This window comes from Anopheles bellator, chromosome 1 (genome assembly GCF_943735745.2).
Source record: "Anopheles bellator chromosome 1, idAnoBellAS_SP24_06.2, whole genome shotgun sequence".
In the NCBI taxonomy this organism is placed as follows: domain Eukaryota; kingdom Metazoa; phylum Arthropoda; class Insecta; order Diptera; family Culicidae; genus Anopheles; species Anopheles bellator.
In genome coordinates this window covers 29,161,815-29,186,374 of record NC_071285.1, presented here as the reverse complement: position 1 = coordinate 29,186,374, position 24,560 = coordinate 29,161,815, and the positions used below count along the sequence as shown (strand labels likewise).

At 48.8% G+C, this 24,560-nt stretch overlaps 1 protein-coding gene across 1 annotated transcript; it reads right to left on the bottom strand.

The window, feature by feature from the left end:
- Positions 1–1,697: 1,697 nt before the first annotated feature.
- On the bottom strand, positions 1,698–23,486 carry LOC131215385 (muscarinic acetylcholine receptor DM1). Its single transcript, XM_058209774.1, has 4 exons — positions 22,588–23,486; positions 4,333–4,513; positions 4,088–4,275; positions 1,698–2,505 (listed from the first exon to the last, which is right to left on the bottom strand). Exons 1-4 carry the CDS (start codon positions 23,484–23,486, stop codon positions 1,698–1,700), a joined length of 2,076 nt encoding a protein of 691 aa, XP_058065757.1.
- Between the last annotated feature and the right edge of the window lie 1,074 nt (positions 23,487–24,560).

Sequence of the window (24,560 nt, the reverse complement as noted above, 5' to 3'; positions counted from 1 at the left end):
ATACTAGGTTATGGATTAGCTATTATTCTGCTATGCTAGAGTTCACTACGCGTGTGTTGATATTTGAGTTATGTGGTGCTCTATCAATGCCTCTATCCGTTTGCCTCGTCTTTCTTCATTTTGCTATTCTACTTCTGCCATCTACGCTATATTCTGTGCACACGATGAACGATCGGTAGTATCAGTAGTCCTTGCAAAGTGTATATTCTCTCGATCACCGCCCCAAAGTGTGCTTCTAGCTTTCGAAGGACTTCGGAGTACGTTCACTGGAAAATCATTCCCCGAGCGCCATTTCAACATTTGTACAAACGAGGAGCGATTTATATTTGTTGTAATATTATAACCACATACGTAAACGATAGAAACATGCAACAAAGAGCTGCGACAACAATCAGAATGGTTTAACCAGTAGCTCGGCGCAAACGTATTTGATAACAAATGAAATCTCTGTCAATATTCCTGATCCTGTTTCAATTCATGAATACCATCCCACTCTCGATTAATTTTTGGTAAGCCTATCTACAACAGATGGGGCAGAGTAAAGTAATTAACCGTAAGCCCGGCTCAATCGCGCGAGTACTTTGATCATTTGGCGATCGTTTTCGATCGTTTTGTTTTCGTGTAGTTTCGTGAGTGAAACAAGTCCTGACATTGGTTTCACATCGGTTTGTTGTTTGTTCGATTCCATTAGGCCGTAAAACGCACAATCGCCAAAATGTCCAAAGATACTCTCCACGGGGTCCGTCCTGGTAAGGGCAATCAATCCAAATCGGCATCGGCTGTACCATTTGCAAGTGAAAAATACACCACCAGTTACGCAGCAAACCCATAAATCGTTTCGGGCGCTACCCGATGACGGCCTCGAGCTTAGTGCCATCAACGTTCACCGATAAGCCCCACTAATTGTGTGTTGCGCTATTCGGCACTCCCGAGGGGGTTTGTCATAAAAATAATCACAAAATAAATTCCCCTTTGCGGCAGCTGGCCGGGGCACGGCTTTAATGAAGGGGAAACGTATGCGAATCAAACGAATTCACCCCGAGCCCCGATCAATTCCGTCCGTCCGCCCGAGCCCGAGTCTCGAAGGTTTATCGCCACCGAGGGATATGTTAGGATTTAGCGCAATCAACTCGGGGCTCGAGACCTCTCCCCGTCCTGATGCGCACTGATGCCAATTATTTTCTTCCGAGTCCGAGTCCAAGTCCGAAGCTTTGATTGGCCGGACAGAAGCGGCAGCTCGGTTGTGTTTCGGGCACCGAATTCTTGCGAGTTAAAAAGGGCATCCGGTACGGCGCTTCCGGCTCGGGCTATTCGGGAAAACGCTATTCGGGCAGGGGTTTTCTTCTGTGAAACGTTTCACCTTTCTTCTTTTCGTCCCGTGTTTCGCGGACCTTTTTCCTAATTTCCGGTCTCATTTTTCAACCCACTTTTCGCGCTGTCCGCGACCGGGTTGAACGCCCGCGAGCTGCCGCTTATTAATCTTAATTAAACCATCGCCCGGCGGCGGCGGCTGTCCAGCCTCCAATCGTTTCTGCCAACTCCGACTTCACCGACAATCGCCGACGTTTGACTCATTGGACTAATTACACTATCCCGTTTTGGGTTATCTGGAGCCAGCTCCGTCGCGGCTTTGGTAAATCGCTTTGCTTTCTGGTACGTGGAAATGGAGGCGCCTGGTGGCCCTGCTGGTGGCGGTCTTAGTTGTAGACGCCGCGGGTCATGGCCTCGCGGTTACGCGTGTGCCACTTGCAGGTGAGGATACGCACGTACGTCCGGCGGAAGGACGCGTTGCAGAGCGCGTAGCAGACGGGGTTGATCGTCGAGTTGATGTAGCAGAGCGCGTAGAAGAAGTCCCACAGCTCCTGCGGGATGCACTTGGTGCACGCGGTCAGCGGCTTCAGCAGCACCAGAATGTTGTACGGCGTCCAGGTGATGATGAAGCTGAGCAGGATCGCTGACAGCGTTTTGGCCGCCTTCGTCTCCTGGCGCTTCTCCTGCGATTTCTTCTTCTTCTTCACCTGGCGTGCCGTCTGGGCCATGTTGGCTTGGTGGATCTGCTGCTGCTTCGACAACGGCTTCGAGATGATCTTGGCCGATAGCGGCAACCGGAAGTCGGTGGTGGCGGTCGATTGACGGCGCGCCACCGGCAGTATGTAGTCGGAGTCGCGCGTCGGCAGCGGACGGCGCGGTGGCACCGTCATCGACATCGGCACATCGTCCTGGATCATCTTGATCGACGGTGCCCGCTCGTCCCCGGAGCCACCCTCCGGCGGGAGCCGGATCAGGATCGTGTACACCGAGTCCTGGCTCACGGAGCGCGACGCCAGCCGGTTGCTGCTCGGCAGGGAGCGCGAGTCACGCGCCCCACCGTGCAGATCCTGCAGGTGGGCCAGCGGGGGCAGCGCGGGCCGGTTCGGGGTGGGCGAGATGTCCGGTATCATGCTGACGACGTTGCTCCGACCGCCGGCCGCGTACGGTTCGCGGATCACATTGAGCGAGGTGCACCTACAACGAGAGCAACGATTCCACCCGGAACGTGAGAAGAAATGGAATGCGGCTGGTGGCTGCTATTAGTATGTGTGTGTGTGGGTGTGTGTGGGTGTGTCAATGAGTGTGACGGGCGGGTACCGCACCGCGCCGAACAGCAAGTTGGCATGAATCAAGCGAGAGAAAAATTCAATAAACGCTAACAAACGGAACGCAAACGAACGACGTGAGGGGATGCCGTGGGGGTTGGAAGCGGGCGGTCGCGAACATGAATGAACATGGGTGGGTGGGTGCTAATGCAGCGCGATTCAACCTAGAGAGACAACACCACCGCGGACCAACCATCCTCCGCGGACCATGATAATGATGGTGGTGGTGGTGATGATGGTGAGAAGATGAGAGAAACATCCAGCAACGGACAACGGACGCGCACGGTGGCAGCGAGTGGTGCAGCTAAAACGCAACGATAAAACACACACACGAACACACACTAAATGTAGCCACGGATCATAAATTGTTGGCGACGGAAAGAAAATGGCTCTGGCGCGGCCGAGCGCATCCCAGCTCCGGAGTGTAAATAGTCGGAATGGAGCGTGACAAATCATAACAGAAACGGTTTTTTTAATGAACCAGCGTGGTTTCGAATGTAAAACAGGGTTTAAGCTTGAATGGACGTGTCCTGTGTAATTGCATTTGCTTCAAGTTTGATGAAATGTGGAAAAATTAAATTGATTCCTGTTGCATAGTTCTAGGCGTATTTTATGACCGTTCTTGCTTATCGCCTTGCATAATGTTAGGAGTTGAACTTAAACAATGACATTCCGTTGTGTGTGACATATTGGAATTTGTTTGGAAGGTTCATGCATTCTGTTAATTATGAAAATGGTTGTTTTATTGTTCTTGGCTATTTTAAGGATGCGTTCTTGGCGAAATGCAGTGAATTCCACGTCAATGTTATTCCCCAGGGCAGTGAATATCGGGGGACCTCTTTGATGCTAAGCGAAGCAACTTCTCTCACTTTTTACGCTACTCAAGAAGAAATTAAATATAAATAGACTGAAGAACTTATTGCCCCAACGCCTGAATGTATGCAATGGGGTAATCAATGTACGAGATCCGTCGTTTCAATTTTCACTGTGATCACTAGCAATCGAATGAGATGAGAGGACATCAGTTCTTTATGATGTTTTCCAGCAGCACCCTTCGGAAAAGGGACTAGACTCCGATGAGTGAATTAACGAAAAACGGGCTACGAAAACGAGCTACAAAGTTTTTGTTTTGAGACTAAGCCAACAACAGCGAACAACATCCACAACATAAACAGGGCGCGTGTGTTCCAGTTTCTTTTCTAGTTCATGAGTGTGTGTGTGTGTGTTTGAGTTAAGGTTGTGTCCTTGCCGCTCCCCGTCCGTGGTCTTGTTGGCGGGACACAACACAACACAGTGTGACTGCTGCTGCTGGTCGCTTGCCGTGAGCACTAACGAGAACACATTGAAAAAACACGAAACAAACAGCAAACGCAAAACGCAGACAAAGAGGTTCGGCTTAAGTGGCCATAGAAAAGAAAGAAAAAGTGGTTCCGAGACCGACTTTCCTCTACCTGGTAACTGAGCTTGGTAGGGGGGTTTCTATGGATACTGGTGTTGCATACCCTAAGTCCGACGGTTCCTCGACGTCATACCCGTAGTCCTCGGAGTCGTCGCGCCCGGAGTGCCACCACGCGATGCACCACTCCTTGATGCCGCCGAAGAACGTGGTCGGCTTCTTGGGCACTCCGTTGATCATGATCTGCAACGAGCAAAGTGAGCGATGGGAGTTCGGGTGGTCCGGCGGCCTATTACTTACGCTCGATCTCCTCGACAGCATGCCGTGTCCGTAGGTGCCGTCGGGAATGACGGCGTTGGTCATGTAGACGCTCTCGGCGTCGGCCGATGACTCGCTGCGGGGCCTTCGCCAGCCGTCCGGGTCGGCAACGCTCGCCGGAAGTGCATGGCCGCCCGAATGATTGACGGCCGTGTTCTCGTCACTGCAAGAGGAAGCGGGAAACGGAAGCACACCGACAGTTAGTGGGAGCGGCTGGACTGCGCAGGAGTTCTGCTGAGGAATTGCGGGCACAACTTTCGGACGGCTGTCCGGCCGGCTTGACACGTTACATGTTTCAGTGCGCCATTAACCTAGTTCGGCGAAGCGGACGTAACACGGATGGACGACAACCACGGCGCGGCATTGGGAATCGGAAGTACTCGGCACAATTTGACGTTCTGAGTAAAGTTTCACACGGGATATTTCACCGAAGAAAGTGGACAACATGAATTATTCGATGGGATGGAAACACACCGAAGGAAACACCAGCGACATGGACCTCCAGTCAATCTGAATCTGCATCCGCATCGGGCGCTCAAGTGCAAGGCCACGGTTTGACGTTTTCCGCTTTGGAATCAATTAGCATTAAGCATTAAGTAATTTTATTGACCATTTACAGATTTAAGTCAAACGACCTTTTTCTGTCCAAGTGGATGCTTGTTTGATTAGGGATTGGTATAATTGTTGGAGATTTACAGAACCACGTAACCCTATTACTACTACTGAAACTATTTCATTGGATTTTATTCAAATTCCCTCACCAATTTTAACTGATCATCGTGACAGTATTGAGTAATAGTGAGGTAAATTTCTGTACATTGCAAGCCTTTTATTCTAATCAAGCCAGACCGAATCGTAATGGAAATTTGTCTTGGTACCTGTTTTGCCGTTGCCAAATTTCTACTTTAATCGTTCCCATGCTTAGTTTCCTGCAAAGTTTCGGTCAACAATGCATTTTTGTGAAACTGTTTTGCACGTTTCAAAGTATCGAAGAGCTAAGTACGAATTCTACATCAATTAGTTTAAGTTTTTCTGGCGCTTACAATGTTATCCAAATTGGATACTTTTTATAGATTTGTTTTACAATTCTCAGACACCCTTAACGCAGGTCTTTTATGAAGTCTGTTCAAAAAGTATCGCGACAGAAGTATTACAGTTTTTTTTCGATTGCAGAGGCGTGTTGAATCATGAGTTGTTGCCACAGGCTAGAACAGTCAATAAGGAATATTACCTACTTTGGTCCTTAATTGGCCTTTTTTTGGACCTTAATTTGATTTGTGGAAAAACAACAACGCCAGACATCGTTGCTTGTACGCTAATTTTCGACCACGACGTATTCCTCAGATCTGACCACAGGTAACTCTTTTGAAACGGACGACGCTACGCAACGCGATTGAGGAGATAAAGACGTCATCGAAGGAGGAATAATAAGTCGTAATCGAAGGGAATAGATATTCATAAATAAATAAATAATTTTTGAAAAACACCACATACGTACGTAGTTATAGGGAAACAGACCACGTACGTAGTTATAGGCAGTGTCTCGCTCCAACGATTAAAACCTTAGGTTATTCTCAAGGTTACCCTCACTCATTTCATTCGAAGTGCGCAAAAGTGGATCCACCAGAAAAAAACGAAAGTAAAAGTAATAATGAAGTAGACACCAAGTGGTATCATTTTACGGGAAATGATTTGAAACCCCTGTGGCCGGCTCTCCTCATTACGTCAGTATCTAGACCCAGAGCCACATACAATTCTCTTAACTTAACTTACCCATTTTAGGCTCCATCCCCAGTCCACTATGGGTATCCACTTCATAAGCGACCACTCGAGTTCTCTCGATTCGCAAATTTAGTTCAACGCCCAACACAGACGTGGGACCTGCTTCAGCAAAATGGCGCTACCGCAAAGTCAATGCATTGGCCGTAAAGTACCGACCGCTGTAAATGATGCCGGATTAAAGCAAGTGCCTCAGCCAAATCGAAAAACAAAACACGCTTTTCTTCGTACACTTTTACGCTTGGGCACCGGCAACTCTCAACCAGCAACAGGTCGCACTGATTGAAAGCCCCAACCCAAACCCGAAAGGCACCCAAGTCAAACATTATGCCTCAAATTGAAATGATTTAGCACACGCCGGGCGACGGGGTGGCTCGGTGAAGCAGATAGTAACATCCGACCTGACCGCTCTCCGCACACACGTGGGACGTAAAAAAGCACCACATCAAAGATCGAAAGGGGCTCGGGCCGAATTCGGGGTCTGGGGGCCGGTGGGTCGCGGGCGAAGGCACACAAAATAAATAGCCTGCCTTCGCCAGGAGCGCTGCACACCTCCGCCGAGCGACGGGCGCGGATCGGTGCCTCTCCTCATCGTCACTCGAGGGTGGGATTTAGGGCCCGAAATACGATGCCACTTTGATAGGGGTGGTTTCGGCCGGCGAGAGTTTAAATCACTCGACCGCAACCCGACCGACCCCGAGCCGCGAGAAGGCGGAGCGCCACCCCGGTTGGATCGGGCAAGTGGATCGAGAGTAATGCGATATCCTGCCCGGCCCGGCTCGGGTGGTCGCCCCGACCTCTTTCGGTTCGGCTGAAAATTCCATTTGTAAAATGGAAAGCGCCGGGTCCCGGGGAAGGTCCCGGGTGGGAAACAAAAACCCCTGCGAGCCCCGTACGAAGGGCCCCGTGAAGGGTGCCTCGGACCGGCCGACTCAGTCACCGGAAATCTACTGCCTTCGGCCGGAGCTACTGATGGCATGGTTTATGTTTTCAATTTTTCAAAATCCCCATACGGCTGCACTCGGAAGGGGCGGACACGGGAGGGGCACCCAAACCCGGGGTGACCTTCATTGTTCAATTACGGCTCAAGAGTTCACTTCGTTTTTGACACACACAACAATTTATTTACTCGCCGAGTGGACTTCGTCGGGGTTCCTTTCACGGTCCGGGATCCCGGAATCCTTTCCCGAACCGGAAACGAGAAGTGTCACCGAGCGAGCGAGCGAGCGAGCGAAATCAATCCTCGGTGCCTCGGAAGGCTCGCGACCAGAAATGGTTTGATTCAATCAAGGATTATTTTCCCATTGACTGCGGCTTGATTAAATTACCAAGGCTCGGACCTCGGAGCACTTGGAACGCCGGTTCGAGTCCTTGCAACAACAAGAAAAAGAGCCGGCCCTGCCGGCCGGAGACCCCGTCAGACGACAATTTATTGTCGTCGAGACGAGGCACTCATCAGCAGCCTCACAGGACCCCGGTCGGAAAATGGACTTCCTTCACCGATCCGCTCTCGCTCTGTCTCTCTCTCTCGCTCTCTCTCTCTCTCTCTCTGTCGCTCTGCCTATTTCCGTGTTCCGTTCCGGTGTTGATTCAATTTCCAGCACTGAATGCCGCCGCCGTCGCTATCTGGCTGGCTGATCTGGCACAACTCTCTAACTCGCTTAGGACTTCTCCAACAAGTCCGCCTGCACAAGTCCGTACCCTGGCTTTGGCTTCTTGGACAGAAAGAATCGTGCCACTTGTTTGCTGTTCGTTTGGTAGCGCTACCTTTCTCTTATTAGTTCCTTCCGGTGGTCCGAAAACGAAGGGTTCAATGGCCACCGTCTACACCGTTTTGGGAGCCACCAAGTGGAATACTGGGTTGACACCGTCAAACGCAAACGTTGCAATCCTCGGGCTCCACAAGAAGTGGCCGCTTTCTACTTCTACCAGGTTGTCCAATAAGTTCGTCGCTTCGATAGGAAATGCACATGTTTATGGTTGGAAGGTCTCTCTGAACATGAATACTTAATATTAATAGAACATTATGACGTCATCATTTGGTGGAAAACGCTTTTCATGCATGAATTTTGTTTAAGTCTGGAAACAGATGGAAATCGCTAGGGGGCCAATTCTGTTGAATACGACTGATGCCCGGGGTTTCTCGAATGCTCCAATAATTTGAACTTTAATTCATTGATTTTTGCCATTTCAAATTGCTCTTGTAACAGGGTGCATTGCCCTGATGAAAAAGAATATTTTTCTTCTGCAAACCGGATCTTTTTCCCCAAATTTTCTCTTTGAGTTGGTCTAAAACGTTACAACAATAATTTATTGTTTTACCAATTTTCAAGTAATCCGCTAACGAAATCCCATTCGCATCAAAAAAACTGATGCTAACACCTTTTGGGGCGATTACTGGACACGAACTCGTTACGGAGCCGAAGAACAGCGTTAACATCACTTTTAGCCTCTTGTTTTGATTCAGGATCATGGTGATAGATCCAAGAATCATCCATAGTGATGATTCAATGCACAAAATCCACTTTATCCTATCCAATACTTCAGTTCAAATATTGTTTACACTGCCCAATGAGATTCCTAGGCCTTGTACTAAATCTCTTTCAGTCATTTCGACGATTTTCGAATACGATATCCTATTTTTTTTTTCTAAAGTTTCAGATGTTGTGTTTGTTTTTGGACGTCCTTGACGTGGATTGTCTTAAAGGCTTGTTACGACCACGTTTAAATTCAGCAACCTATCTTATTACTTGTACTAATTGAAGGCGAGAGTCCTTATACACTTTCAACATTCGTTCATGAATTTCCCTCGCTATTAAACCTTCCAAAAATAAAAATTCAATCACTCATATGAAGAGTGTACCAACAAAAAAATAACATTGCAAATTTATTCTGCAGCGCCCGCTGTTATCGAACCACAAAACTTATTAAACAACCCAGTATCAAAAAGTACTTCTAATCTAAGTGAGGTTCGAACCTGTACCTTCGCTCGAACGTGTCTAGAAAAAGGCAAACACGCTGCCCACAGGACCACCATCGCTTCAGCCTTAGCACTCACCGCACGTTAACCACTAAAGGCCGTTGTTGACACGCACTAACAAATTGCTCAACCACCCTTCTCTCTCTCTCCCTTTCTCTCTCTCTCTCTCTCTCTCTCTCTCTTTCTCTCGCTCTCTCTATCTCTCTCTTTCTATTTCGCTTCTTCTCTTTTCCAATTCTTTCGAATTGCTCTCCACTCCGGAATAATCGGTTTCCCTTCATCCTTCGGGCACCCGGGTGGAAAGGTTGTTGAAGTTTTCGTCCCGGGACGTGTTCGGGACGTCACGGTGGCACCTTCGCAGGAGAAAAACTCACCCCCCCCCCCCCCCCACGCCGTTATTGTCGTCGCTTATCTGGCACGTCCGTGTCGTTGTTGTGTCCGTGATTGAGGTACTTGCGATGAGCGCGAGATCAACGATAATGTACCGGCGCAACCCCTCGCCGGAGACCTCCGCACATCCCCTAGGCACGCCAGTGCACGCACTCTCTCTCTCTCTCGCTGACGCACGCACGCACGTCACGCAACGATTGGAAAAGCCGGAAAACTTTGACAGCGTCTTACGTGACAATCATTGTCAAAATGCGCCGCCCACCGACTTCCAATTTTTGGTGGCCCCCTTTTTTTCCTTCTGCCATCCCGTTGTTGTTGGAACACTCGCTCTGCATGTTCCCGCAGGTGGCGCCCACACCCGGAACGCACCGGGGTCCCGGAATTAGGTTAGCTGGGGCCCAGCCTCGCCACCGGCGCGGAGCAGATGTTCCGTACCCTTACCGTCCGTCGTCGAGCGTCGTCGTTTCTGAAAAGTTTCTGGCAACCACCGGAGCAACCACATCCCGAAGGTGTGAACGCGTCCCGGGAGCTGCGTTGTTTGCGTAATGATTTATCACATTACGGGGCCCGATACTTGGCGAGTGGCGCCATAAGTTGGAGCTCCCCAAGCCCGGGTCGGCCGAGACTACAGCGCGTACCAGCGAAGCATGTATTATGCAAAACACGCCGACACACGCCGGAGTGGGCGACCTTTTTCCACGAACGATCGCTTAATAGACGGCTGGCAGGATGGATCACCCGCGGGAGGTTGGATAATTTGCAGCACATTAAAACAGCACCGGCGGGCTCGTGCGGGCTGTGTGCTGCTTCGTAATTGGACACTTTTGTTTTACGTTCCATAATTCACTCCTTTGGGATAGTTTGACATCGATAAATCCATGTGTCGGTTGGTCGTTTCTCCGAACAAGTTACATGCACTTGAACTTACACCAATTGTTTTGTCTATTCAACAACACACAACTTCAACAACAGGCGAATAGCTTGCTCTTAAGCAGCTTCTTGAAGCTTTCTGGAGCGACTTGCAATTTTGGTCAAAACATTTGTGTTGCTGTAGAAAAGGGTTGTGTCTAATATTTCCAGCAATTCGTTATTGTAAATTTCATTAATTTATGTATAATTCTTTTTTTGACTTGATTTCACGGCTTGACTTGGTCTACGAAAACCTGTTCAAACCCTGTGTTTTTGGAAATTGAGTCTCATAGGTTAATTTTTGTGGCTATTAAAAAGACATCGTAAAACCGAACGGGATAAGATCCCCAGCGCGGTGAAGGAAATACCACTGTCCCTAGAATCGTTCCTCTGATGCGTCGTCGTTAAGTTAGTTTAGTCGATAGGCTTAAGAAATAGCGTCGGTAAATGCGGCCAGTCCGTTCTTTAAGCGTTAAATAAGGCCAACCCCTTAAGACGGACCAGTACACTTCTTATCCGGTATTTACAACCGACTGGAGACTTCTTCCGTTTCAATGCAACAGTTGCAACACAAAACCACCTACAAACATTCTCAAAATTCGACGAAAAAAGCTTGATTAGTTGGCAAACAGTAACAGCGCAGGTTACCATAGGATTACTGTCACCACCTTCGAATGGATATCCGTATAGATCGACGTGGTGTGTGTGGTGTGTTTGCCACAACCATCCCACGGTTCTGCGAGGTCGAATATATGGTCTGATTCCTTCATAACATCTACTGAACTATGATGGTGCACTGACAATAATGATATTTTGCAGAAAGTGTAAGGTCAATTGCTGGAGGCTTACACCCTTTACGAGGGTTGTGCCGTGATAGAATAGAATAAGGTGGAAAGTTTTCTGAAATTTAGGGCCTTGGCCTTAGATACATAGTATGGCGTAGAAACCAATAGATAACAAAACAAGAAGGCAGAAATATCATTTAACTTAACGGAGATGCGGGAAAACTATGAATGCGCGAGGAATATCGCATAGAGCGGGAGCTACCTGCTCCAAGTCCGATTAGCCTCAAGATAAGATACAAACCTCCTGAACCCAAGCCAGGCAGATTCCAAGTCGGTAGTCTGGAAAAATGTTGGCTCCAAAACAGGGACCTTAATGGCTTAATGATACAACCATCCTTGTTGATGAAAAATATCGACTGCAGGTTTGCACTGTTGAACTATCCAAAACTAGGCCAGGCCAGTTTATATTAACCTACTTAAGGCTTTACTGGCAAAACTTTTCCCGTTCCGCAGCACAGGCACCACTTACGGGGCGAGCAATTCATCGGATCATCGCATCGCTCTCTTTCTCGCATCAGTGCCAGTGCCAGAGATGTGATTTATTTTTTGGCTCAATTACATCAATCCTTCGTCAGGCACCGAAGGCACGTCTCAGCTTCCGTTGGATATATTCCGCAATATAGGGCGTTGCGGATGCGTGCCACAAACGCGCGCCCGGATCAGCTCCACGTGCTAGCTCGGTAGCGTGTCGAATGCAACCGCACGACACACATCAACCCCGGAACGTCCTTATACATTTATCAATCAGCAGCATCAATCGGCTGCTATCGTAGGCGAGGCGCCATGACACGCACCCAATATCTTTGAACACATGGAACAGATCAGGGATTGGTTTTAGGGTGCGTACCGAAGGGCTGGGGATTGAATCGCCGATGGAGCCGGCTTCGGTGACAGCCGGAACAGCCGTCGTAACAACCGAATAGATAGGGCCACAGCTCACTTCAGATCAATCCAAGCGATAATTCTAGAAACTTTTTATTATAAACAACAACTTCCAGCAACGAATTCCCCAAAAACAAGAGCCATAGATAACCAGGGTCAAGCCATCGAGAAGGTGCTTATCTGACCAACAGGTTGCGAGGGAGCGAAAGAGAGATGTCAGCTTTTTTCGTTGAAAAACACAATGCCCGTCCAGCCTGCCCAACGATGACGTCAGGCGCAACAAATCAGGGCGCGATGTTTATCGCACCGGCGTGCGGTGTTTTTCCGGCAAAATATTTTCCAGCTTTTCTCGGTTGAAATACCGCGGGTTTCCTCCGTCATCCGGTTCGTAATCAATATCGTAGATTCACACACAAAAGTTGGCTGATGCTGCTGCTGAAGCGGAGGAAGCCTGCTTTCGGCCGGTTCTTTCGCGTGAGAGTGCGCCCGAGAATGAGCCATCCACGCGAAGGGACTGTGGTCTTCTAGAACTCGCAAACCCCGGGTTTGGGGCGCCCGTGTAATGTACACATTTGCTTAACTTTATTGAGCTTCCGGTCCCTTCGGTTTCCGGAGTGAGCCAAATCCGGGCTCGAAGTGCAGTGGTGCGAGTTTCTTGTTGGAACACAGCTGGGAACGCTGGGAATTCAAATTTCAGCTCAGGCGTTGAAATAAGATTCTGAAGAAAGGGTCCAAAGTGAGGCGCTAAAGAGAATGTTACCGGGAGAATATAACGGATCCACTTACTATAATGTTTGCATATTTCAGAGTACAAAAGAAGTATTTCAATGCAATCTCTAGTGAAATGTTTTACAAGAATAATCACTTTCCCAAGAGTTCTCGGCCATTTCACGTCCCATCAGCAGGTTCCTCAAGGATGCATAATTAATCCATCTGCTACCATTATTGATTCGCCGTCTGAATGTCCATTGAGGCTCCTTATACGATAATCAGGATCCAAAATGTGACCGCATCATATTTTAAAGTTATGTTCGTGAAGGCGGAAAAACTAGGACATTCTTTGAATTGTTCTTTAGAAACATGGATTAATAGCACCAGCATGCGTCAACCTTCGAAAGTACTCTCAGTTCAAAGTTCCAATTTGTTTTGTAACTCATTCTGACTGTACACTTCAGCTGCTGCTAAGTTGTGAGTCCCAGGCTTCCTCCAAAAGCCTACACAACCCGTATTCGCGCACGTCACGAGGTCGCCACAACCAGCAGCTTTGGCTGCGTTCCCTTTCGGGAGTCGGTGAAAAGTAAACAACGAATCCCGCCGTTGGCTCCCATGTTGAACAAGTGAAGCTTTCAGCGAAGCCCGCAAGAAGCATCAAAGAGTCGCTCGAGCGAGCAATAACCTTCCCGGAGCAATCGAAAGGCATTACAACACGACATTACCGAGAAAGTATACCGGAAAAAAGCGAAACGGCAAGCTGCTGGGTAATGTTTCACCTCGAATCCTCGGCCTCGGCCGTGGTTCGCTCGACGTGTCCACCGAAGGAATGTCACCGCCACCGGGAAGTGGGTGAGTTTAGCTCGGTTTGCGACGCGAATTACGATCGTGCCAAATTGCTGCGTGAAACCGTAGCTCGCCCACCGCTGCTGCTGGGCACGTAGCTGAGGCCTTTGCCGAGGAATCAGCGTGACGCATTCTTACCACGTCGTCGTCGTCGTCGCAGGCGACAAGCAACACTTGTTCCTCTTCGCAATTCCCAATTTTTAATTTGTCTATTTTTGGCAGCTTCTTAAAGACTGAAATACCTTTCGTGGGCTCTTTGGTTTTAATTTTGAAACGTAAACATTCTCGAACGCACACGGCGTTTAAGGAGTAACAGTTACTGCTGGTCCGTGATGTCCTCCACCGTGTTGTGGCCTTCTCTCATGCAATGGTGACAGGCTTTAAGGCTAAGGCGCGATTCAGAAACATCAAGAATTTTTTTTACAAAACCCCTTTTTTGATTTTTTTAAAGTATTCAACATCATTCTGCTGCGTTTTCAATTTTACTAAATCACACTCTTTTCGAAAATCGAAAAATTTCCGGTCTGGAGATTGAACTCTGGGCTGTCTGGGCGGAGATTGACCATGTTTGAACAGTGAATGGTTTCCGAACAATGGCACGCGAAATGATTTCATCTCACAGCCGCACCCAACAAAGAAATTCCTGGAAGTGTTTTGACCAAAGCGTCACCACTGGTTGGTTGACAAATTCAAAAAAAAAAAAAGTCGCACCCATTTTATTATTTTCCCGTTTGACACTTTCATTCGAATCCACGCGGTTGACGTCACTCACTCGATTCGCCAGAAATAAACGCTACAAACGGCAGGAAGGAATCCGTGATCGTGGATATTGCGCGAGTATTCCGGGAAACCTACAAAGTCTACCGGCTTCGAAAGAGACCCTCTGGACACGAGCTGGACGTGCACTCTGGAGATTAGGTATCCAATTAGAAGTATCAAATGGTGAAGGCTGCTTCGGTGATGTAGCCGATCGGGGAGGTCCTGGCAAAATGGAACGCTGCTAATGACCGTGGACCGCAGCGAGCTGGTACCAGTTTCCGAAGGTTCCATTCCATATCTAACCCTCCGAGGACTTTCAGGATATGATGAAACTCACACTTGCCAGCGGCCGGGGCGAGGCCATGATCCCATCGCCATTGTGCCTGCCTGGGAGGGTAGATTGATTTAAAATGATTCTGAAAGTAGTATGGGCGGTCCTGAGGCTAGTAACAGAAGCTTGATTGATCAGTGAGTCACACCACCTCACGGGCGCGGTGCTGGGCCTAGATTGTAGGATCCTTCAAACTCCGAAAGCCCATTGATTGATGCATATGCACGAGAGGCCGCTCGTCTATTCCGATTTCGGATCACATATGGCGTCCATTTTGTGTCCGAACCACTTTGAGGTCCGGTTTCAGTCAGGTCGGGACTCTCCTCGCATCGCCCCTCCCGGCCGGCGGGATCCGATCGAAAGTTTTCATTTTCCCATCAATCAACAGGCGGCAATTAGGTCAGCTTTACGGACCCACGCACCGACCGCACGGAGCGAGACAGTCGTCCGGCTCAACCACTAGGTCAGGGGCTACTCAAAGCCAAAGCCGACAGTGTTGAATTTCCATCAAATCCTGTCCCACATACGCTCGAGCTCGAGAATTGGCTCTTTGCTGCTTGGGCTCGGTTCTGTTTCATGTTTATTTATGTAACACGTACTTTTTAATGAGCTCACCGCTCGAATTGAGGGCTCGGTGATTCGCATCGGAAAGCAAATTAAACCGATCGCCTTCTGAGTAACCAGTGCCCTCGGGCACTTGGGACCCACGCCCGATTAGTAGACCGGTTTCGCATGAATGCTTTTACAGATGAACTTGATCAAACTCCTATTTTCGGAAGGTTATCTCTAGATTGGGGAGGTGTCCTTTGGTCGATTTGTCGCCACCATCAGACGAACGGAGGTTCTCCGAGATTAACGATGCCCTAGATTCAGGATAATGTTGGCCCCTTTATGCAACAAAACCAACTGCGCCGATTCAAACCGTTCTCCGGAAACCACAACCGGAATGCATTTGGTTGGCGAGAAAACTGGCCACCTCATCAATCACTCGCCGTTTCCCGGGGCTCCAATTTAATATAGCCGCCTCCATAGAACTAAAGCAAAATCCGGCCAACGACTCCAGCAGGCCTACTCGTATTTCGCGCGAAAACTATTGACATTCAACAGGCACTCAATATTGTTCCGCTTGTCTGCAATGTTTGCCCGGTTGGCCGGGAAAGTAAATTCGAAAGCGAAGAGCTGCTCCGGGCTGCTCTGGACCACTCAGAAGGGCCAAGAACTAGAGAAGTCGACAGCGGCAATCGATTTTATAGGCAAACTTTCCCCATCCAATTGTGGCGTTTATGGTGGAAAAGTTAACTGATTTCGGGCACGGAAACATGACGCACACGAACTGTAATTGCGTGCCGCCGTAATGGCGTTCTTGGGACCATTAACCGTGGGGAGGTTGTGCATTTCGACGAAGCTACCGACCGGTCGATGGGTAGCATGGGCTGGCATTTTCTCCTCATTTTAAACTATGCTAGACGGTGGCACGCGACGGTGAAACATGATCGCGCTTGTTTGGGGCAGCCAACTTCATCGACAAGAAAGCCACAGTACTCGATCTGAGGGGCTTCTTGTTGTTTGGCATGTCTCATTTCATATGTTTACCTCTTTGGTAGAGGTTTCAGTACCAAGTTGTCCAACAAGCCACACTTCCCTTTAGTTCGCTTCAAGAAGAAGAATTTCTTTCCCCGTTCGTATCCGCAGCATGAAACAGCACCTCTGTCAAAACGAACCCAGCATTGGGATACAGAATGCAGCATGCCGAATGACTCAGCGACTGTAAAACGCTACAGTATGCAATAAAGTATTCAAATATCCCGAACGCACGTATTCCACGTCCATAAACTGTGCCAATGGCCACATTCGTTTCACGGACACAACATGGGATGTATCCTTGGGCCAGTGTGTGGACTTGGGCTGCTTTATGTATTATTACTTTGAGTCAAACACATTAACGGCAGGCAAACGATATTAACAACAGAAGCAATAGTTGTGCGCATACGAACCCCTACACTCCGGGAGAAAGGGATAATAATACCCGCTGGAGTTAGGATCTGGAGTCCACAGTGACGAGATCGAGAAAGTCACACTGTCACCGACCGTGCTTATTGTGCCGGATTCCGAGTCATTCGCTTCGCATCTCCGATTCGTTTTCATCAGTTCTGTACCATATAGTTCATCTTTCGAACTATTCTCTTTCGTTTTCTGTCCTACAACCTACAATCGCCGAAGCAAAACGATTCGTAATTCCATCTGCCGAAAACGGTACGGTTGACGGTTGGAGCTCGAGCCCGAGCAGATATGAAAAAGGACCAGTTGAACCACTAGCGCACGATGACGAAGCGAGCTGGTCGGGCGCGCCTTCTGGTTACTGTCAGGATGGGAAAGGAAAACATATTCGGGCTGTTCGTTCGCCCGAAAATTACTTATCCCAAATGAAGCACCATGACAAGGCCATTCCATGTACGCCAGTATCGCCTCGGAACAGAGAGTAGAAGAAGCTCACGTTGGTTTGGGCCGAATGTCATTTAATTGGTCGGATTCGTTATTTGTTTTCGTGGAAACACTCGCCCGCCGAGGCCGATTGGGATTTTTCACACCGCAAGCGCCTAAAATGTATAAAATGCAATCATGTAGTGTCAATTATTCAACACGTAGCGCAATAAGTTACCGGGGCTTATAAATACACGTTATAAATATCCGCGAAAAGCACAATAGGCATTCAGTACAAACCACAGCCACTATCCGTCGCCGTTGTACTCCTGCGAATCGTACTATCGCCTCTCGAGCCCCCTCAATCGATTGGTTCCGAGCGCCGCGGCAGCACTCTGCCGGATGCCGGTGACAGGACCCGCATGGAGCTTTGAGATGTTGCATTCATCAAATCCGGTCTGGCTGGCTGGCTGGCTGGCTGGCTGGCTGGCAGTGTCTTTGACATCTTTTATTCATTGGCCCGCACCAGGTGGGTCGCTGCACACCGCTCGCCTGCTGTCTCCGGTTTCCGGTTTGTTTTCCACCTCGCACCGATTTTCCACCGTACGGCAAGCTTTTTAATAGGTAATCCAACACCGTTGACCCACTTTTGCGCCGGTTCGGTTTGTGCCATTGTCGACTGCAGCCCTCCCCGATCCCAACCCGTTGCACGGGCTTGGGAAAATGTTTTTCTTGCGACAAAAAAAACCATTGCACAACTTCAGCAACAGCGTTGAGATGGGGTCGTCGGAGTGGACGACGGAAAGATAGATGGGAATTCGACCAGCATAATATTACAATTTGAGAAAATTGTGGGACATTACCTGATGCTCTGTGATCTGGTGCACCGGTGCACCGGCGTCCCGATTATGGACTTTAAGGTTTAGCTTTCATGCGCCAAGCCAAACAGGACTAGGAACACGATACGTGCAGGAACTTCCGCAAGACCTAAGCTTTGCTAATAGTTTAACGCAGCATCGCTTTGGGTTGTAAAATAACATAATTTTCATCGTTTGCGATTTAAAAAAAAGGAAAGTTAACGTGATTTGTTAGCGTGTGAAGAAAGCGTTGGAATGTATGTTAGAAATTTGTTGACACTAAATAATCGATGATTTACATCCTCGTCCGTATTCAACAGTCGCAGTTCATGCATTTTGAATCCAACAGCTTTACATTGCAATAAAATACCTCATGGTAGTATTAATAAATTAGTTGCCCAAGATCACGTATAGCACAGGGACTGTTTCTTTGCCGCTTCGAGCATTGTCAGCGTCGCATCCAGCATCAACGATTGTCGAAAACGAATGCCAACTTTCTTCCTCCCCTCTTTTATTGGTTTGCGGTAGTCAAGAGTCGACATTTTAACGGATTCTGCTCTCGTTAAGTGAGGTTTAATATTGCATTCAATGGCGACAGCACGTTGCCCGTGCATCGGGCACTTGCCGACGCGTAGATAAAATGCGTTGATGAACAAAATGTCGCCAAAAATATCGTTTTATGTATAAAAATAGACTTTTTAAAAGTTCCTGAATCACTCACGAAGCAAAGTTGGGGTTCGAAAATAAACATTCATTAGAATCCGCACGTTTACTGTCTAGGATGTGCGATGAGTTTCGAACAAATGTGTGAATATCGGAAGTCAATGCAAAATACAAAATTAATAACATTTTGTATACCTCACTAAGCTCAATTCTCGCGTAGTCTGAGACTAAAAACTAAAAAGCCTGAGACTAACTTCTGGACTAAAAAAACGAAGCATACTGTGCCCTAGAGTGCCCCACAAGTTCTCGTTGTAATTTAGGAACATTTGCTAAATGTTTCATTCATATGATTATCTAAACAATTTTATTTTTATTCGGTTAATGCTGACAAAAAGTAGATCCCGGTGTGTACGCGATCTATCAAATTAATTTCGCAATTCATGACAATTAAATTATGCAACATCGAACACCGCACGCCGTCACCAATGTTTCGGGCCAAACGAAACATAAAACCAAAACCAAGAAAGTGAAACTAAACGAGAAACGTAATTATTTTCCCCGTCTGACCGGAATAAAGTGTCGGCTAAATCGATTTCCACCAACCCAAACACACCGTAGTTCCAACGCCAGCTTATCAAACGGATGGTCGATAATGGTACCAGGCCACCGGCGATGACAGTAAACCCGGCCCGAAATGGAACAAAACACATTCGGGACCGCACGCCCGGCGCGCATAAATTCCCATCGAACGCACATCCATTATGCTGGGCGCGCCCGAAAACACGAGCGCGAGCATAATTTAAATGCCTCCAGGATCGCAGGCCCTGGCGAGATGCTGATGCTATCGCCGAGCCCGACCTCACCGAGTGCACTTGGTGCACCGGAATGCAGCTGCAGTGTAAACTACACGCCTACCGCTGTCTGGCTGGCAGATGGCCATCGGAGCCTTCGGGGGCCGATAATGTCATCGGAACGCACAGACCGGGCGGCGCTGGGATGTGGACGCTTAATTAGATAAATTCAATTAAGCTGATCAACGCCCTGCAAACGCACCAGAGTGGGGTGTGTCTGTGCAGAAGTTGACCTGCCCGCCGGCCAAGAGCCACCAGAAATCGCCGGTGTAGGAGTTACATCGAATTATCAATTAACAGCCACATACCGCAGCAGGACTTCCGTGTTGGTGGTTGGCATAAAAATGTTCTCTCCGACGGCACGCTGACTGCAGGAGCTGGAACTGTCAACCGGTCCTCGAAAGAGGTCTCGCTGAGGTCTCCCTCGTGTCACCGGACGTACCATACATAACTGTTCTCGAATACTCGGAACCGGGACGACGCCCCAAACATTACAGCTCCTTTCGCGCGGACCAAACAGCCTTCCACCGGCGGGCTACATAATAAAACTCTTCATTTTCCAATCGACACCCGACAGCCCCCGACGGTGGCCCGCTGTCTCTGGCGGCACTAAGCCCGACAGCCTGACCCCACCAGACTCGCCGGATCCCCCCCCCGGGGCGGGCTCCATTTACCATTAAATCACTTGGAAGCGGCCGGAACCGGGGCAAGGAAGCCTAGGCCCCGAAGGGCAAAGCTGGAGAACACTTGTTCTCGGTGAGGCGCAGTCGATGTAGTTTCGCTGTTCGCCGCGTTGCGGTCCCGCATTCGTGTGTGTTCGGAATCCCCCTGGGTTTTTATTGTTTTTCAATGGAAATCGAAACAAGCAGCACAGCGGCAGAGCCGACCTGGGCGAGCTGACTGAACGCACTACCAGGGACCGGCTTAGCACCGTGAAAATTGCCCACCGCTGACTTCTTGGGGGTCTGGTTTTGCGGTAGAAAAGAAACAGCGAGCACAACATGACAGCAAACTGCGGACATTGACCAGGCCGCACACGGCAGCACTCGGAGGCAGAATATGGTAATGTGCCGCCCGGTCCGAGACACCCGAGGACACCGTGCTCCGGTATCCTGGTTCCATCCAAGTGGTTCCATTATTCATAGCATAAATGAATTTGCCTGTACGGCCTGCCGCTGTTGCGCTACGATCGGCGAACCATTCGGAATTGGAAGACTGTCCGGAACACTGGGCGGATCATAATTTAAATCGAAACCTCACCGGCTCAGGGACCCAGTGACCCTCGGTGGAGTCGTACGTCTCTCGCATAGTGGCGTTTTGCAGATGTACTACTGTTTTGGTCCACTCCGGGAAACGACTCCGGGGAGTGTCAGAATCACCTGGCCACCCCATGGTGAGCTCACAATTTCAACGCAACTAATTGCATAACTTGTGGCGTCTTTTTTTAGAGAGGAACCTGTGAGCCTGTTATTCATTTACTTACTCGATCGCTAGGATCGTTTGGGCACCGATTAAACACACAGCAAGCGACTTGGACAGTTTACTACTCTTTGTCACCAGTTCGAGTTAATGGAATGGATTCCACGACACAAAAAGATTTATCGAGGTCCAGACCCTAGATGTTTGTTTGTGTGGATTTGAGGTGTGATGAGGATTACTGCAACTTGGCCCTAAATAGGGATAATAAGGCAGATGAGTCGCTTCCACAACCAATTCACAATCTCCAATCGGCAGTGCAGTCTCTTCAACTGCGTCTGGTGTAGCAACGTCAACTGTCTCGTACTAGGGTGCTCATTAAATTCCGAGCTTTTACTACATAGGATGCTCCTATTTTTTTTGTCATATTGGTAAACTTTTGAAATGAACATACGTGAAGTTTCATTTCAATCGGTCACTTAATTTCTTTTTACAAGCCATTTAGTATCGACGCGTCATTTTTTTACAGCTGTTATGACGTCATCATTTGATGGAAAACGCTTTTCAGGCATGATTTTTTTTCGGGTCTGAAATCAGATGGTAGTCGCTAGAGGTCTGGTAAAACTGGTAAATACGGTGGATATTCCAACGATTCGAACTTTAATTCATGGATTTTTTGCCATTTTCAAAATGCTCTTGTGACAGAGTGAATTGCCGTGATGAAAGAGGGTGTTTTTCTTCTTCAAACCTGGATTTTTTTCAAAAATTTCCACTTTCAGTAGGTCTTAAAGCTTACAACAATAATAAAAATTTATTGTTTTACCAGTTTGCAAGTAACCTGCTAACAAAATTTCATTCGCATCCCACAAAACTGATGCTAACACCTTTTTTGGGCGATTTTTGGACACGAACTCCTTTCGGAGCCGAAAAACCAGGTTCAGAGTGCAGAGTGCCTTTGTTTTGATTCAGGATCATGATGAGAAACTCAAGCCTCATCCATAGTGATTGTTTGATGCACAAAATCCACTTTATCCTATCGAAAACGGTTTAAATGTTGTCAAGAAAGATGCATTCAAATGCGGTTTTAGCGAATGCGGCACCCATTTTGCAAACAGCTTTCTCGAACCGAACACAAAGTTTGCCTCTACAAAGTTTGAACAAAAAATGACAGGAGTTAGCTGATATGGTCAGTTACGTGGCGGAAGATTCAGAAAGTAAGGGCGTATCATTGGAATAGTAGGGTCAATTAACCCACATCAAGGCGACCCTTGGCCTATGACGTCTGTTATAGACGAGAAGACGAAAAGCTGTGATGGTCCTGCGAGGGTATTGAAACATGGATATTCATTTGTTCCTAGAGTTTGGAACAGTCGATAATTAGTGGTTCGAAAACAATTTAGAGCTATGCTGGTGGACGTCTATGCACGAGTGAAGCCCAAGTAACTGGTCTCGTGAATTCCATTAGAACCGATCCGAGGTTTCTAATAGTAGCTGAGCCTAGGTAGTCACCTCGACCCCTTACGGTTTGTAGCCTGAACGGATGGACCATGCAATTTCTGAATTTCGACATGGAACAAATGGTAGTGAGAGTACGCACCTGGAGTTGGACCGCTTGGAGGAGTCCTTCTTCCGGTCGCCGGTAAGATTCTTCAGCTCCTTCTGGCGCTTCTTGGTCTCGCGCCATATCCGGTAGTACAGGAAGCACATGACGGTGACGGGCACGTAGAACGCGGCGATTGCCGTCCCGAACGTGATGTAGTGGTTGGTCTCGATGAACTGGATGTAGCACTCCTTCTCCGGCACGGTCCGCTTGCCCTCGATGTACGGCCAGCTGTAGATCCACGGTGGCCACAGCAGCAGACTGATGCCCCAGGCGGCACCGATCATGATGGCGGCCCTGGTCGTCGTCCGCTTGGCCCGGTACGTCAGCGGGCGCGTCACGCTGAAGTACCGATCGAAGCTGATGATCAGTAGGTTCAGGACCGACGCGTTCGACGCGAGGTAATCGAGCGCCAGCCAGGTGTCGCAGATGTGTGGCCCCAACGGCCAATACCCGAGCAGTGTAGTCACCGAGAAGAGCGGCATCGAGATGAGCCCAATAGCGAAGTCGGCGATGGCGAGCGAGAACAGGAAGTAGTTGCTGATCGTCTGCAGCTGCTTGTCGATCTTGAACGAGATCATCACCATGACGTTACCGGCCACGGTCAGAATGCTCAGTGCCGTCGCGATGATGCCGAGAATGATGATCTGGGCCAGCGAGTAGGTCGGCTCCTCCTCGGGCACTTCCAGCGCGGCGCTGCCGTTGGCGCCGATCAGCGAGGTCGCCGTCGACGCCAGCAGCGTGACGTTGAGGTACAGGTCCTCGACGACGGTCGCCACAGAGGTCGTCGGCGTGGCCGACGACGTTGCCGTAGCGGCGGCGGTCGATATCGATGTCTCTGTCGTGTAGCGTGACAGAAAGCTGTCAACGGTCGTCCGTTCGAACGGGAACCCCATCGTGCTGCTTCCGGTGCCGCTCCGGCTCGAGTCTCTACTTTTCGCGTCCGCACTCCTCCAGTGATGGTCCTGCTAATGGTGCGGCTGGTGGTGCAGCCGGCGATGATTGTTCCCTTTAAATTATTCAAAGGCGCCCGCTGTTGAGACGTCAGCCTAGAAAAGGGGCACACAAAAAAAAACAAGAGTGAGTGGTTAGGCTACGCAGTCAACTCGGTCGAGGGGCGCTGATTGTCGCCGACTACTCAGGCCAGGCCAAGGAAGCCGTCCGCCGGAAGAGCTTCTTACATGGCGGATTTGCGCGAGAAACCCAACGATGTCAATCTGGTGACAAGGTGAAGCGCCCAAAGTACCCGGAACGGTTTGGTGCTTATGCTAATGTGCGCCACACCACACCCGGGCAATAATGTGCGGTTCCTCCGACACATCGCTTTCCGATCCACTTTCGGCTAAAAGTCACAGCACCGAAAAAACGAAGCAGAAAAGCGACGTCGCCATTAGGTGCTGAACCGCCGTCTCCGAGAGCGGCCTGTGAAATGCTAATTTTTGACAGCGTTGTCAATGCGCTTGTCCCCCGGTCGGCGCAATTATATTGGAATATTTTGTTACTTGGTTTATTTCGGGGTTAACCCTTGACTCCGTAGTTTTCTTAACACTTTACCGTAAGCGTGTCTGAAAATTGTGTTAAGCTATTCATTTGGAAATTGAACACCCCAGCTTGGGCTCAAATCTTTACACACTGCCCCAGTTGGTGAACTGTTTGCTGACCCTACTCAATCAAAGTCCTTTATCTTTTCTTAGTTTACTTTAGGGGCAAGCGGCTGCTTCACAATAATTCGAAGCACCTTGAGTAGGAAATCGAGCTTTATCTCTAATCGGAGGACTAGCTATAAGCGGAAATCTTCAGGCGGCCAGGGCAAGCACCTGACTTCCAAAAACCGAAAATTTCATGTACGTGACTACGGTGCGGTGACTTCGGCAGTTAAATTCCAGAATCTTTCCGTGTTGCTCGAAAACGTAGCGTAAAACATTTATTTTTGGTTGGATAATGTTGGAAAAATAACTATCCCTGTCCAC

What these genes read in the sequence shown, in the direction of transcription:
- LOC131215385 (XM_058209774.1), bottom strand. Translation starts at nt 23,486, where the DNA reads ATGGGGTTCCCGTTCGAACGGACGACCGTTGACAGCTTTCTGTCACGC. An exon ending in TCCAAGCGGTCCAACTCCAG is followed by an intron (nt 4,514 to 22,587) that starts GTGCGTACTCTC and finishes TTCCTCTTGCAG; the next exon opens with TGACGAGAACACGGCCGTCA. An exon ending in CTACCAAGCTCAGTTACCAG is followed by an intron (nt 2,506 to 4,087) that starts GTAGAGGAAAGT and finishes CTCTCGTTGTAG; the next exon opens with GTGCACCTCGCTCAATGTGA.